General features: G+C 40.3%; 2 protein-coding genes across 2 annotated transcripts in view; one reads left to right on the top strand and one right to left on the bottom strand.

Moving 5' to 3' along the window:
* Positions 1 to 2,039: 2,039 nt before the first annotated feature.
* LOC101855951 (UBX domain-containing protein 7) overlaps positions 2,040 to 13,968 on the bottom strand; it is a 34,644-nt gene continuing 22,715 nt past the window's right edge. The window contains exon 12 of the mRNA XM_005099698.2: positions 2,040 to 13,633. Coding sequence (XP_005099755.1) covers positions 13,475 to 13,633 — 159 coding nt within the window. The 3' untranslated portion in view covers positions 2,040 to 13,474. The remainder of the gene's footprint in view (positions 13,634 to 13,968) is intronic.
* On the top strand, positions 5,255 to 7,690 carry LOC101857803 (piggyBac transposable element-derived protein 4). The gene is made up of 5 exons (XM_005099706.1): positions 5,255 to 5,347; positions 5,379 to 5,517; positions 5,893 to 6,000; positions 6,264 to 6,654; positions 7,585 to 7,690. Exons 1-5 carry the CDS (start codon positions 5,255 to 5,257, stop codon positions 7,688 to 7,690), a joined length of 837 nt encoding a protein of 278 aa, XP_005099763.1.

Below are 13,968 nucleotides of genomic sequence, written 5' to 3'. Positions count from 1 at the left end.
GGGAGGAGAAACATGAAAAACTGTAACAATCAAGGCGCATAGAATTATAGAGCATTGTACATTTAATTTATTGTACAATTTATATTTTTAATAGAATTTGTCAAACGCGATACTCTCGTGGCCCAGAGGTTAGTTAAGGCAATGATGTCTTGTACTATCTTTGGTTAAGGTGCTCGCCTCTCATTCAAAGGTCGCGGCTTCGAATCCGAGTAGCGACGAAAAATTTTTTTTTTCTCCTTTCACCTCCTTTCCTGCTCACTAGCAATGTTCTGTCGTCTGCTTTCATCTTCACTTTCTGCCACCACCCCCTCATCTTCTTTGCACCCTCTTCTGGGCCCCTTACTCTTTCTACAGCCTTTCTACTGCTACTCCTTGGCTCCTTCTTACTGCTGTCTTTCAGCCACACCCCTGATCTACACATAGCCTTCTCTGACAAGGGAGAAAAATCTCGGAGTCGGAGGCCCCGTGTGCAAATTTTGCACGTTAAAGATCCCTTGGTGGTCTAAAATCGATAAGAGTAGGCTCCGGCCGCCACTCGGCAAAATTTAAAATTTCCTACCCACTGAAAATGTCCAATGTGTCCCGCGGGCTCATGACATTATGAGGTTGCGAGCGCCGTAAAACACCCCCCTCCCCCCAAAAAAATAATTTTAAAACGCGATGCCAAAATTTATATAAGGGAAACTATTCAGTAAATGTTTTGAAGCCACTGTTTTTTACGCTTATTTCCCCTTTGTCAGAAAACGAATGGGTTGTGGAGTTTATTGACCTTCGTGTACACCCGAGGCTCACACGAATTCAATATCTTTGGTAGGTTTGTTCATTCAGAATCAACATTTATTCAGTACTCTGAGGGATATATATATATATATATATATATATATATATATATAACATTGCAGCTTTAACTTTATGCACGTTCCTACACATAACATATTTAGGCTGATTGCCAAGTACGTCACATACCCATTAACAGGAAAATAGGATAAAGTTAAAGACTCCACACCTAACAAATACCCAGCGCACACTGCAGAAAGTTAACAATATTTTTGGTAAGAGTTTTACGACTCTTGCAACGGCATAAGGTCATATGAGCGGCAAGGACACTAGTTTCTGGTTTTCATCTTAAGCATTTTCAGTTTTTGTAGGAATTAATTTTTAATTTTGCCCGGGTGGTGGTCAAAGCCTACTCTTTTATCGATCTTAGGACCACACAGTTAGGTTTAATCAAATTTCCATTGGATGGATTTGATAGATCATAAATGAGGGTAGTCAGGCTTTCCTTAATTTTGCAGGCAAAAAGCAACTTCAGGTATTTTGACCAATCCTCCAAAATCAAACATGTTCGGGTTTTTTTGTTACCATGTGAAAAAATAATGTTACGTTTGAGGAAAACAACGTTGATCAGAAGGTTACTTCGCATTACAGGGGGTAGATCTTTTGTTTGCATGCAGAAAGACTTCTTGGTCAAGTCTTATAAAGCAAAACACGAGTCTACTCTAAAAGTGCGCCCTAGTGCTGTATTTATCGACCTGACCCGATCTGATCGTGCAGATCGCGTCTAACTGACAGATGGTCTTCTTCTACACCAAGGACACAACTCTGTTCTTCTAAAGCCAGAAATTGAACTCTCACAATTATTTCCACGTTCAACAACCGTCTGACAGACTCTCTTTAGTTTACCTACGAGTTCATAGTTTAGTAAGAGTTTTACGGCGCTCGCAACTGCGTATCCTACGAGTTTTACTGCACTTGCAATACAAGTCATCTATAAGTGCCAAAGATTAAAGGTGTTAGTACTAGAAAGTGATGTGCAAAGAAAAGACATAAATACGTCATACAAGTAAAGTGCCGAAGATAAGAGGTGTTGCCAGAGAGTAACATACGAAGAAAAGAAAGAGGAGGCATAAGGACAATAGATTTTTGATAGAGAAAGAAAAAGCAAACCAGACTAGAGCACCCGCAAACCACCCACATTAACTCTACTTTGTCAAGACACAATAAAGGAGACTGTGGAAATAAAAACAACAACAAAATCATTCAATGACATGCATTATATTTATTTACACTGGCATAAACCTGCCACAAATTTCATGACATGATGAGATTGCAAAATATTTCATACTTCATAGAAAGATTCATCCCAACATATGTTACATCTTTGGATACCTTTTATTTTTAAAATCATCAATCAATTCCCACAAGTTTGACAACAGTCCTCCACTCAGCTTTTGCACACAATATTAGTTGTCTTAATTTCATTCTTTTCAAATTTTTTATTAGAGAAGAAGAAGAAAAGACGAGAACACAAAAAAAACAAATCCTGAACGTCTCAACAAAACAACGCTATTTCCTTCACACAAAAGCCCTATCACAGCAGAGCTACAATGTCCGAGAGGTAAGTGAACTCATCATGCTCCCTAATAATGACGATGATCCTGCATCTTGGTGGGTGGTCACTGGGGACTTGTCCTCAGTAAGACACAATAACCCAAGCATGAAAACGGACAACAGATCAGTAGCAAGTGCGAAAATGCGTAAAAGTTAAATTGAAAACCTGAGAACAAAACTGCGCCTCAAGACAAAATTGTCTAATATAGTACAATTGGTATCTATATATAGATGCTGGGATTTCTTTTCCTGAAATAGTACACCAAACACTGTGCAGTAATCGATGACACCAGAAGAGAGAAAAAGATACAATTTTTCCATAGCAAATACAAATACATAATAAAGTCTGAAGTGTTTGCTTTCTTCTGGTGGGTTGTTTTTTTTAAATTCGTTCTCTGACAATATCTTCAGTAAAGCCTACAGTATTAACCATACTGACACTATGAGTGAGACAAAGGTCAATAGGCCAGCCAAAGAGATATGCTACTGTGGTCGATCAATGCGAGCTGTTCATAGTATGAAAATTAAGTTGGGCTTTTATCTACCTTTTCAAATTTATCAATAGACAATCAAGACAATGGAATTACCAGCGTGAATTAACAGAAACTTAATTTAAAAAAAAAAAAAAAAAAGCTTCAGGTCACAGAAAATAGCTGCCAAAGAGAACCCTAGTGGATTTTTATCTGCTAAAATTTTTCACAGCTCAACATCGAAATTGATCTGCAGAGTTGACCCACGTTGTTCTTTGTCTTAGCACTATAATCAGACCCTTCATCGGTCAAACCCAGTGGTCAAAACACCAGTGACCTAAATAGCATCATCAGGGTTACGTTATCATGACACACCATTTAAAACAGCACCAAAAATTCCTGCTTCAGCCAATGGACAAAAATCATAGACTGATAAATAAACATGCACACACAAAAATTAATCGGTCACAGTCGCATCAATGGAAATTAAAGATTAGACCACTTTCAACTTGTAGGCATCTACAGTACATATTTGTGCAAGGTCATGATCAATCGGAACATTACTCTGGATGACTGGATTAGAATGGTAGCCATAACTAAAAGTTGTGTAAAAATGAAAATACATTGAAAGAGTCAGAACAGCACGTGGAGCACAACACATTTTATTTGAAAAGTTTAATGAGCAAATACAGGTGAGACGAGATATTACCACATGAATGTGTACATGGAGTGTGTCGAGACACATGGTCCACACCACACACAATCTCACAGCATCATATTATGAGAAGGTCACTTGCCAGCTATCACAGTCACAAACTCCATCTCCAATTCCTTAAATGGGTCAACATTCCAAGCATACACATTTCATTAACTAATTCAATAAACATTATAAGTACAACTCCCTTCAAAACCCTTTTAGAAAAAAAAACAACAACCCAATTCATGTCATTGTCAGTCATTACCTCAAGTACAACTCTCATCAACATACATGTACCTTCTGACAAATCATTTTGTCAACTCCAAGCACCTTCTCAGTATCATGTATAAATCTGTAAGTTCCAGTATATTTCCTAGTGTTGGAAATAAACTGGAACAGATAGAACTGGATACAGTATATACGAAGGCAACAATGGGAAAAAAACCCGATCAGTCACAAAATCAAAACTTCTTAGTCATCGCCTTCAGGACATGCCCCTGTGGTTGAAGGTTATCCTCATGAACTGCCTAATCCGAAAACGACCCAAGTCCCGAGATACAGACACTTTTTACAAGAAGCTACAATGAAAGAATGATCAGAGTCCAATATTTGGGGGTTGGAGTGTTGAGTAAAGTTTAATATTTTTCTTGCACAAAAAATTCTGCTTCTAGGAGGAAAATTTCAGCAGAATTTTGAAAATGATTCTGTGTAATTTAAAGTCGCTAGTATCAATATTTACATACATAGGCCTTTCTAGACAGTTGGCTTTGTTTGTTGTGTATTCATTTTGTTATTAATGTATGGAAGCGAAGAGTGGAAAAATCAGAGTATACTATTTCTTGGATGAGAATGTTCATTATGTATGGATCTGAGTGTACGCAAGTGCTATTTCATTCAGACAGACCCAAGATTTGTTTTTTGATCCAAGCGTAATTTTTCTGTCAATTTTCCCCAGGCCTATTCTTTTTTGTTTCCACCTAGGACATGCCCTTACAGAAGTGTCATGACAACTGACCACATAAGCTACAATAGACCATCTGTGATGACATATCTTTATACAAGTGCTCCTTTCAAGGCAGAAAGTCGCACTACGACTAAACTTTTTTTTTCCAGTGCAGGCGTTTTTTAACACTACCATCAACAAAATTTAGATCATTTAAGATGCAGGCTTCCAACCCTGCCTTTCAGGGCCAATTTGGATTTGGGCTGAGAAGGATACAACATCCCAGTAGAAGGACTAATATACTCTATAGAAATTTTCTCCCCACTCATGAATCCAACTCAGGTCTCCTGCTGGCGAAAAGGCCTAACGTATGAAATTTAAACAAACTTATCAAAAGGCGAGATACTAAAATAGAAGCACTTCAGCAACAGGTCGAGGAGACAAGTAATTTGAAAGAAGAGCTTGAATGGGCTAAAAAGGAGATTGCAGTTCTGAAAGATAATAAGTTAAAGCTTCGGAAAAGAAAATGGCAGCTCAACCACAGAGTTGAGATTATTCTGTCTAAAATTAGACCAAATGTGGTAGTAGAGTCTTTGAAAAGAGACAATGCTGCCAAAGAAAAAGAACTGAAGTCACTAGAAGAGCTTGTTGATTTTTCAGAGGAGAGGAGCACACCAGCATATCTACAAACAATTGAAAACGGGAAATATGTTTCCAACATAAGGGAAACATGCATGCAACTCCTAACGTGTGATGTCGAGCGACAGATTTGACCAGATTTGGCGGTACCTCCACCTGAGCGACAACACAGCTCCACCGTCCAATCCACCAGACAAGCTTAGGAAAGTGAGATGGCTCATCAAGACCCAACACCCAGTTTGGCGCAGTCTACGAGCTGAGTGGAATTGCCAGTGTTGATGAGTCCATGGTCAAGTTCAAGGGATGTCTTGGATTCCGCCAGTACATGCCGGCAAAACCCACGAAATGGGGCATCAAGGTGTGGGCTACCTCCACAGGTAGGACATTCAAATACTTTTTTTTCTCTCACAAAATTGAACCAAATGTTGATGTTTCCATGTTCCATCACCTTTTTATCGTAAACGTAATTTGAAATTTTTTATAAACTCTTTTTTTTGTGTAAAGTAAAGCAAAATACACACTTATATTATACAAAATTTATTCTAAAGAAATTTTCGCTTTGTAAAAAAAAAAATTAAAGTGTAACAGGAACAAATGGTAAGTATAGGGAATGCATGTTTTTTCAAGTATTCTGCTTGCGGCAGTGAAACTTCTAGTCTAGCCGCTGCACCGCAGACACCAGTTCAGACTCGTGATTTTTACTTTGCACATGCAATATATGTAATGGTTTTCTTTTTTTTTTTTCTTTCAAGATTCAGCGTCTACACGGAAAGGAGATGGAGTGGGGACACAGGAGGACAGACGGAAGTGGCTGGCGTACAACATCATCATGGACCTCGTAAGGCCTTATTTTGCCACCAGTGAGTATATTGCTATACAAATTGCCCTCTTTTGCCACCAGTGAGTATATTGCTATACAAATTGCAGCTTTCTTTTACGTTCCAATAAAAAGAGCATCTACTGGGAGATGTCCGCTAGTATTTTAGAACTTCCTATCAGTATCATGGCTATGTGTTTTGTTTTCCTTACGCTGTGGCCACCTTTGGACTTTTCATTTTGCTTAAAGCATTTCCTTGGCCAGTCCTCACCTTTTCCCACACCACCCACCCATTCTTGCTTTCAGCAGATTTACAAGTCTTCATGGACAATTTCTATTCAAGTTGTTCCCTCATGGAGGACCTGGTGGGCAAGGAAATACAGGCAGCCGGCACCATCCGAGCGAACAGGAAAGGCCTGCCCACTGAAATGCTGTCCAGAGCCCTCCAGTTGCAGAAGCATCAGTACAGAGTGGGGCAATTAAGCGACCTGACCTTCTGCAACTGGATGGACACCAAGAATGTTCTTGTTCTCTCCAACTTCCATTCGCCGATGGACACCGGTACTGTAATGCGACGAAGTGGAAATCCGAACCAGAGGGCCGTCACTGTACCGAGATGCCCTTCTGACTACCAGCGGCACATGAAAGGCGTTGATCAAATGGATCAAATAGTTGGATACTACATCATCAACCACATGTACGTGACCCGAAACCTTCTCTGTCGAACAAGTCTCTCCGGATTGCGTCATGGAATGTTCGGACCTTGTATGAAGCAGGAAAGAGTTCTCAAGTAGTACAAGAGATGAAGAGATACAGGCTGCACATACTAGGAGTCAGCGAAACACACTGGAAGAAAGTTTTGGATTGGAACCCACAGGGCAAGAGATCAAGGGGAAGACCTCATGGAACTTTGAGAAGAATCACAGAAATCGATGTACAGAAAAGTGGGAAGACATGGAATAACATCAAGAGGCTAGCCCAGGATAGAGAAAAGTGGGGAGTGTTTGTCCGAGGCCTATACCATGGTGCAGGGTGAGAAAGGCAATGATGATGAAAAATATGAGTAAGTCAAAAAATTGACTTCAGGGCCCTTTTTGCGAAATGATAGAAAGATAATTTTTTTCACCAACTTGTAAGGCTTGGAAAGCCCTTTAATTTGATGTACATAAGTCCAAATGTCCAAAATCCGAGAAGTAATTCATTTTGTCAGCACCCTTCACATTTGTTCTGGGTTAATTCAAGGACATTTTGTGTCTGTTAGAATAAAAATCACATTTTTTGTTTATTATGGTCAAGGGGAATTAACTGAATTTATTATTAATAGTATGTATTATCTTTTTGTATGATTATTCTTTGAGTTATTTCTCTTGATTACACTAGTACACTCTCTTTGGTTGGAAACTTAACTATTCTTTATTATTGTTGAGATGACTTCCGCACACCACTTGTGGCATGTGTCCTGAGCAAGATGAAATAAAAATCATCCCTTGACTCTCATCAAAGATCATTGAGTTCATCATTATATATATTTGTCCTCCATGTGAACATGGCAACCTCAATAGTGTCCTCCATCCTCACAGTAGCCTTGCTTCACTAACTGGGATTAATGACTCCTTTTGTCGAGAAGGCTGCTCACAGCAGACCAGATCAAGAAGTTGTGTAACTACTACACTAGGGCCATCCGGCCTAATGCAACAGCTGAGGACATGAGGACGGCCATTCTTGCCTTATGACAACACCACAGCTGCTCAACCGAGGAGCATCCCCAGCACCAGTACTGCCCTCCCGGAAAGTAAACCTCCTATTTTTATAAGGACTTGGCAAACAGTGTCTACCCTGCATGGCATTCAGAGAAAATCCACACCTTCCTTGACTTTGAGAAGATTCATCCTCTCATTGAACCAAAAAACGACCACCTTGCAGGTCTGCAGCTCAGGAGTCGACACCAGTTGCAGGCAACTCAGAATAACAATGAAAGTCTGCACGATGCAATATGGGCAAGGTGCAGCAAATCCAGGTTCCATTTCAGGTGCAAATTAGAGTTTGCTGCTATTACAGCAATAGTGAATTTAACTTCGGGCCCCGCTATTCTGTCAAGATGATAACAGGTATGGGAGGAGCCACTGGTGTGAACACCAGCCTTCTGTGTGCCCAGCGTGAGCTGAAACGGAAAGACAGGAGCAGCAGGAAACCTCAAGGAAAAGAGAAGGAGTGGCAGAAAAGTTAAGGAAAAATTCAACAAAAGTGTGGAGCGCTGCTAAAACCCTGCAAAAGTTGCGGAACCCATTTTGGCTAGGGGCTGTCTTAAAGTAATTTTCGACTTCCAAGGCAAAATTGAGATTTTTACACTAACATCTTCTTCAACTTCTTAATCTTTCAGTAATGTGAATATTAAACAACAAAATAAACTAGCAACATGTTTATTTTGATTGTTTCTATACCCACCCTCCCTACTCAACATCAATCAAATTCGGTTGATTACGTTTATAAAATAACATCGACCAGTTTAAACCCCTCGTCATAACACGTACTTTTGAGACAACCCCCACTTATTGCATACCACTGGAAAGGTTATTTTCCTGTCTGTCGAACTAAAAGTAGTGCTCAGAGCTTGGGCACACACACAGTTTGTGCGCATCGAAATTACTTCACCGATGCTTGTATTTGTAATAAAAAACAAGTGCTGAGTTTAGGCTCTTATTGTGACCGAATGGAACTCTTTTCTTAATATTATAACACCGTTCTAAGGATACAAATCCATTTTAAAATCGATTTTAGTTCGCTACTACAGTAAAAAAATAAGTTTTTATTTAAAAGAATCCGACCTTTCAACCTAGACCCCCCTTAGCCCGCGACTGTTCAAAGTGGCGAACCCAGATGTAAACAGTGCTGAGACATTAGCTCGTCTGTTGAATCTCAACACAACTGATACAGTTGCTTTCCACGAAGCGTTTGATGTCTATTTTGGCGAAAGAAATGATTCTGAAGACGATTCCAGTGGTGATGAGGACAACTCTAATGATGGTAAGTAATTATATCAATCTGTTCCTTCCCCACTGCTCAGCTGTTCCATCTGATCTCTAAATTCTAGTCCTTGATCTAGATCTAGCACCTTCCTCCTTTCTATCTGTTCTTCTCGACAGTTCTATCTGTCTTTTTACCTTTTTATTAGATTCTAGATTTACAGCTGTAGAACTGGTATTGTTTGAGGATTTTGTGCACGATCTAGAATCTTTTTCATAACAAGGGTAGACTATAGATCTAGAATCTAGATCCCTTGTAGTTAGCTGGCTCACTGAGTCAAGTTCTCTGACTTTGGAAGGTCTAAAAAGAGAATGGAGGTGGGGGTTGCGGGACACGTTCATCACTCTAGTTGACATCTTTATATTATTATGATATATTTTAGATTAGGCCTAGTTTTATTTTTAAGCAGCTATCACGCTGCTTGGTAGGAAATGTCGAATATGGTTGCACTAGATCTAGGTGATCATTATCTTGATGTCACTTTTTGGCAAACTCCTCACTTAGTTTCTAAGTTTGGTCATGGGTCAATTTTTTATTTTTTTTAGATGAACCAGGAGATGGTGAAGATGTAGAGAGTGACGTTCATCTCGCAGACAGGATAGTCCCTCTTGTTCGTGGAAGCACACCTACACATCCACCCAGTGATCAATCAGCATCAACGACAACTGACACCGACCAACTTGCTACTTCTGCCCCTCCCTCATCGTCTACACCACAAGTGTACCCTTGTGACTGTAAAACAACTCCATGTTATGAGAACTTAGATGATGACGTAATATGGGACATAAGGACTCGACATCAAGCTATGACAAGCCAGGAGCAAGATATTGCCCTTTTGTCCAAAATAGAGGACGGTATACACTTAGACCCAATCACCCGCAAGTCTAAGAGACCTGATCAGTCAGAAAGAAAGGCTTCTCGAACGGACTATCTACATGGTCGTCGTATTTGTAGAGAGTTTTTTTGCTACGTGTTTGGCATTGGTCAGGGAAAACTGACAGGTTTGATTAAGTACTACAAAGTCAGTAGTGTGGAAGCCCGAGTACACAAAAGCACTAAACGTTTGCCACACAATACCGCAAAGTACGATCACATTCGGAGGGTCCTGGAGTTTATTGTGAACTATTCTGAAATCCATGGCATCCAGCTAGAACACCTCGCTACTGGATCACCAACGCCAAGCTTCTGCCCAACCCACCAGCTGCACCAAGGCACATGTATACGAACTGTATGAGGCTGCATGCACTGAATCGGGTCAGCGCTGTGTGCCCCCCGGCCACCGATCTGTGCTGGACCTGCCAGAAAGGCATGCGGGCCATTCAGCACAAGGCAAACAACAACGGGGAGAAACAACGCCTCTACAGAGAGTTACATGCCCACCAGGAGGTTGTTCAAAATGAGCGGGCATTCTACCAGCATTGTTGTGCGGAGGTCAAGAAACGCCTCCCCGCCGACAGACAGCCTGGCCCTCACCCCTATCTGGCCCGATTTATTTCAAAACTCATCTGAAGTGTGGTCTGTTTGGACTAAACAATGAGGCTCTTGGTCGCCAGATGAATATTCTTATCGATGAAGGCCACAACACCGGGAAAGGAGCCAACACTGTTATTTCGTACCTCCATTTCTATTTAGAAAACTATAGCCTTGGAGAGGCGGAGCTTTTGCTACATGCAGATAACTGCTGTGGCCAGAATAAAAATTCTGCTATGGTATGGTACCTCATGTGGCGGTGTGCCACAAACCGCAACAACAAAAATCCGCCATAGTTTTCTAATAGCAGGACATACCAAATTTAGCCCGGATGGAGGATTTGGCTTGATTAAAAGAAAGCTTAAGGTCACCAGAGGGGACTGCCTGCAGGACCTGGTAAAAGTGGTGGACGGCTCATCCAAAATGAATGAGGCAGTTTTTGTGGGCCAGGAAAATGGAGCGTCACAGATCCCGACCAACGACTGGACAGGATTCTTAGCTCCCTATTTCAGCAAAGTCAAGACCATCAACTCCTTCCAGCAGTTCCAGTTTGACAACACTGGATCCATTACAGTCAAGGAGCATAGCAATGCACCAGAAGCTGTGCAGATCCCGGAAAAGAAAGCTGTACCTCCACCCAACATCCTTCCTAAAATCATCCCGTCACCTGGGCTCAGCATTAAACGCCAGCAGTACCTGTATAAAGAGATCCGCCCCTTCGTTGCCCCTCACTGCCAAGATATAGTTACCCCCGAGCCTTTAATTTTGCCTGCAGAAATTCCCAGTGACTCTGACAATGAGGAGGAACCAGTACCTCCAGCAAAAGTGACCAAAACAACAACAGGGCGGGGTCGAGGAACCAAGGGCCGTGGTAATGCTGGTGGCCGAGGCCGGGGAGCCAACCAGCAATAAGGCCTGGAGGGCAGCCCAGTGGATACATACACACAAAAAACAGCTGTAAAGGTTGGGAAATAAATTGTTTTTGTCTATAAGTATTTTGCTTAGCTCTCTGTGCATGTATGCAGATTGTTTTGTCTATTTTCATCTGTTAATGTTTGTTTTTACCCATTTGCTATCTTTAAACCTGATTTTCTCCTTTCGCCGTTTTCTTACCCAACGCTACCAAATTGACCGTAACTCAAAAACCCGGATAGATAGAACCTTTAAAAAAAAAAACCAAAATGTTCAGAAAAGCTATCTCAATTTATATTTTTAAACACATGTGCATCATTTTTGCAGCCTCCCACACAAATAATTTTGTAGATCTAGATCTATTGTTTGCTATCATGCATGCAAATTAAAAAATTATCTCTTATGATATAACTTATTAATTATTTACTTTTGGATATCAATTTTTCATTTGCAAAATTGTTCCAAAATTGATGAAGGCAGTAGAATTGAAGTTCACAGCTATTCATGCTGGGCTTTTTGGGGGGGTATCAAACTTCAAATTTCTTTTTTCTCAGTATGAGAAATATGCGACTTTGATCATTTTTCAGAGCTTCCAGCAGCTAATGTCATATTTTGAGGATTTTCGGGTTCAGGGCGATGGTCCCCCTCACGTTTGAGATTTTTTTGTTTCAGGGCACCCAAAATATGCCATTTCTAGCTATTTAAGCTTAAGTTTAACAAGGAAATAAGTGGTTTTAAAAAAAACCTTTCAAACATAATTTTCTGCTTGTGCTGATCAATATAAATCCAAAGCCATGTTTTCTCCCTTGTACCAGTACTGCACATCCATAATAGTAGTATAAAAGCTAGATCTATATAATTTGACATTTAATGTTCAACTTTTTCCTGCTTATGTTGGTTTGCACAATAATGAGTAGAATCCCAGTAATCCAAGGCCATACTGGTCTCTCTTACCTGTAGTTATTGTACAGCACACCCATAATAGTATAACAGCTAGATCTAAATACAGGGTGTCCAGCAATATTTACTGAAAAAATGTACTACCTGCGAAAAAAAATTTACTACCCAGCAAATCAAGCGTTTGAATATATATCTATACTGCCCAACCTGCATGTCACAAATGTTGCGTTAGTTATCTATTATCAGTCCGTCGCCAGCAAATTTCTGAAAGCGAAAGTTGATCTTGATTTTCCCGATCGAGCCTCGGTGTCACACACACTTTTGCCTGCCGCCATAGCCGCCTTTTTGCGTGAAACGTACTCTCGGACAGGGAAAAGGTGAATGAATATTATATCACAATCGCAACCAGCAAAAACAGGGTCATGTACCGCGGCTAGGGTTCAATGAAGTCTTGCTGGCTTCATCACTCAGTATGCAGGTTAATTTACGACTTTATCAAATGTTTACTAAATTCAAGACGCATTTACTACCATTTACGACCAGGGCGCCGAATTTCCGACTTTGCTGGACACCCAGTAATAACTTATTTATGTTCAACTTAAATCCACAAAAATATTTACAAATAATTTTTTTATAAACGTTTCTTGGCTGGCCAAAGGTCTATTGAACCATATTTCTTCCTCTCGTTTACAGTGTTGGTTCTCTGCTTGTGTTTTAGAAGTGAACGTCACATAAAAGAGCGCCTCCGGTATGAGTTGGCTATTGTTGACTATTAGTAATTACAGAAAATTTTTATTTCTTATTTTTTACAAATCTTTCAGCATGAATTTTCGCGGAAACTTGAGGATATTTGCAAATTTGTGGAAAACTAGAAACACTGATTTTTCTATTGTTGCCTTCGTATAGATATACACATATTTGGAGAACTTAATTTTTCCTCTTGCCAATAAATATAAATCCCTAATCCAGAAACATTTTGGAGAAATACAATTTCTGGGATTAAACAGTCTTGGACTACAAAGTCTCTGCAATAATTTCACAGATCAAATATGCGCACGCATGCAGACACACACACATAAACACAAACACACACAGAGTCTTGGATTATAAAAAGTCTTCATAACAATTTCACAAATCAGTCATATGTACGCACACACATATATACACAGTCACTCACACACACTCACAGACCCACAACTCCAATCTGGCACCTACAGATCCTGCACAAAGATGGTCTCCTGCTGATGTAGACCTGCCTCCTGTAACGTGGTGCTGCTCCCCAGCTGTGACAGTTTCCTCCTCGGGAACGTGGTGACCAGCTCGTACTTGTCCGGAGGGAAGCCTTTGGACGTGCACAGGACAACCAGGGCCTGAAGGGAAACAATCAACAATCAGCACAAACCCTTAGGTTGTTTTGATTTTTTTAAAGAGTTTTGCAAAGGCATTTGAAACACAACTAAGCTAGGTCATGTAAGTACAGCAGATTAGAGGTGTAACAAGAGAGTAATAAACCCCAAAAAAAGTGTTTGATAGGAAAGAAAGAGTAAACCGCACCATAGCACCTGCCAACCACCCACACATTCAAGCCCAAGAATAAAAAAGGACTATCATCATATTTTAGAGATAACCAGCATGATCATCACAGCCCTCCCTCTGTCATGAATGACATTCCACAATCAACACAACAAAACCTTATAGTTCAGAT

The sequence above is a fragment of the Aplysia californica genome, unplaced genomic scaffold, assembly GCF_000002075.1.
Source record: "Aplysia californica isolate F4 #8 unplaced genomic scaffold, AplCal3.0 scaffold00222, whole genome shotgun sequence".
Classification (NCBI taxonomy): Eukaryota; Metazoa; Mollusca; class Gastropoda; order Aplysiida; family Aplysiidae; genus Aplysia; species Aplysia californica.
This window is presented reverse-complemented; position numbering and strand designations above follow the sequence as displayed.

What these genes read in the sequence shown, in the direction of transcription:
- LOC101857803 (XM_005099706.1), top strand. Translation starts at nt 5,255, where the DNA reads ATGTCGAGCGACAGATTTGACCAGATTTGGCGGTACCTCCACCTGAGC. An exon ending in AAGGCCTTATTTTGCCACCA is followed by an intron (nt 6,001 to 6,263) that starts GTGAGTATATTG and finishes TCTTGCTTTCAG; the next exon opens with CAGATTTACAAGTCTTCATG. An exon ending in TACTACATCATCAACCACAT is followed by an intron (nt 6,655 to 7,584) that starts GTACGTGACCCG and finishes TTTGTCGAGAAG; the next exon opens with GCTGCTCACAGCAGACCAGA.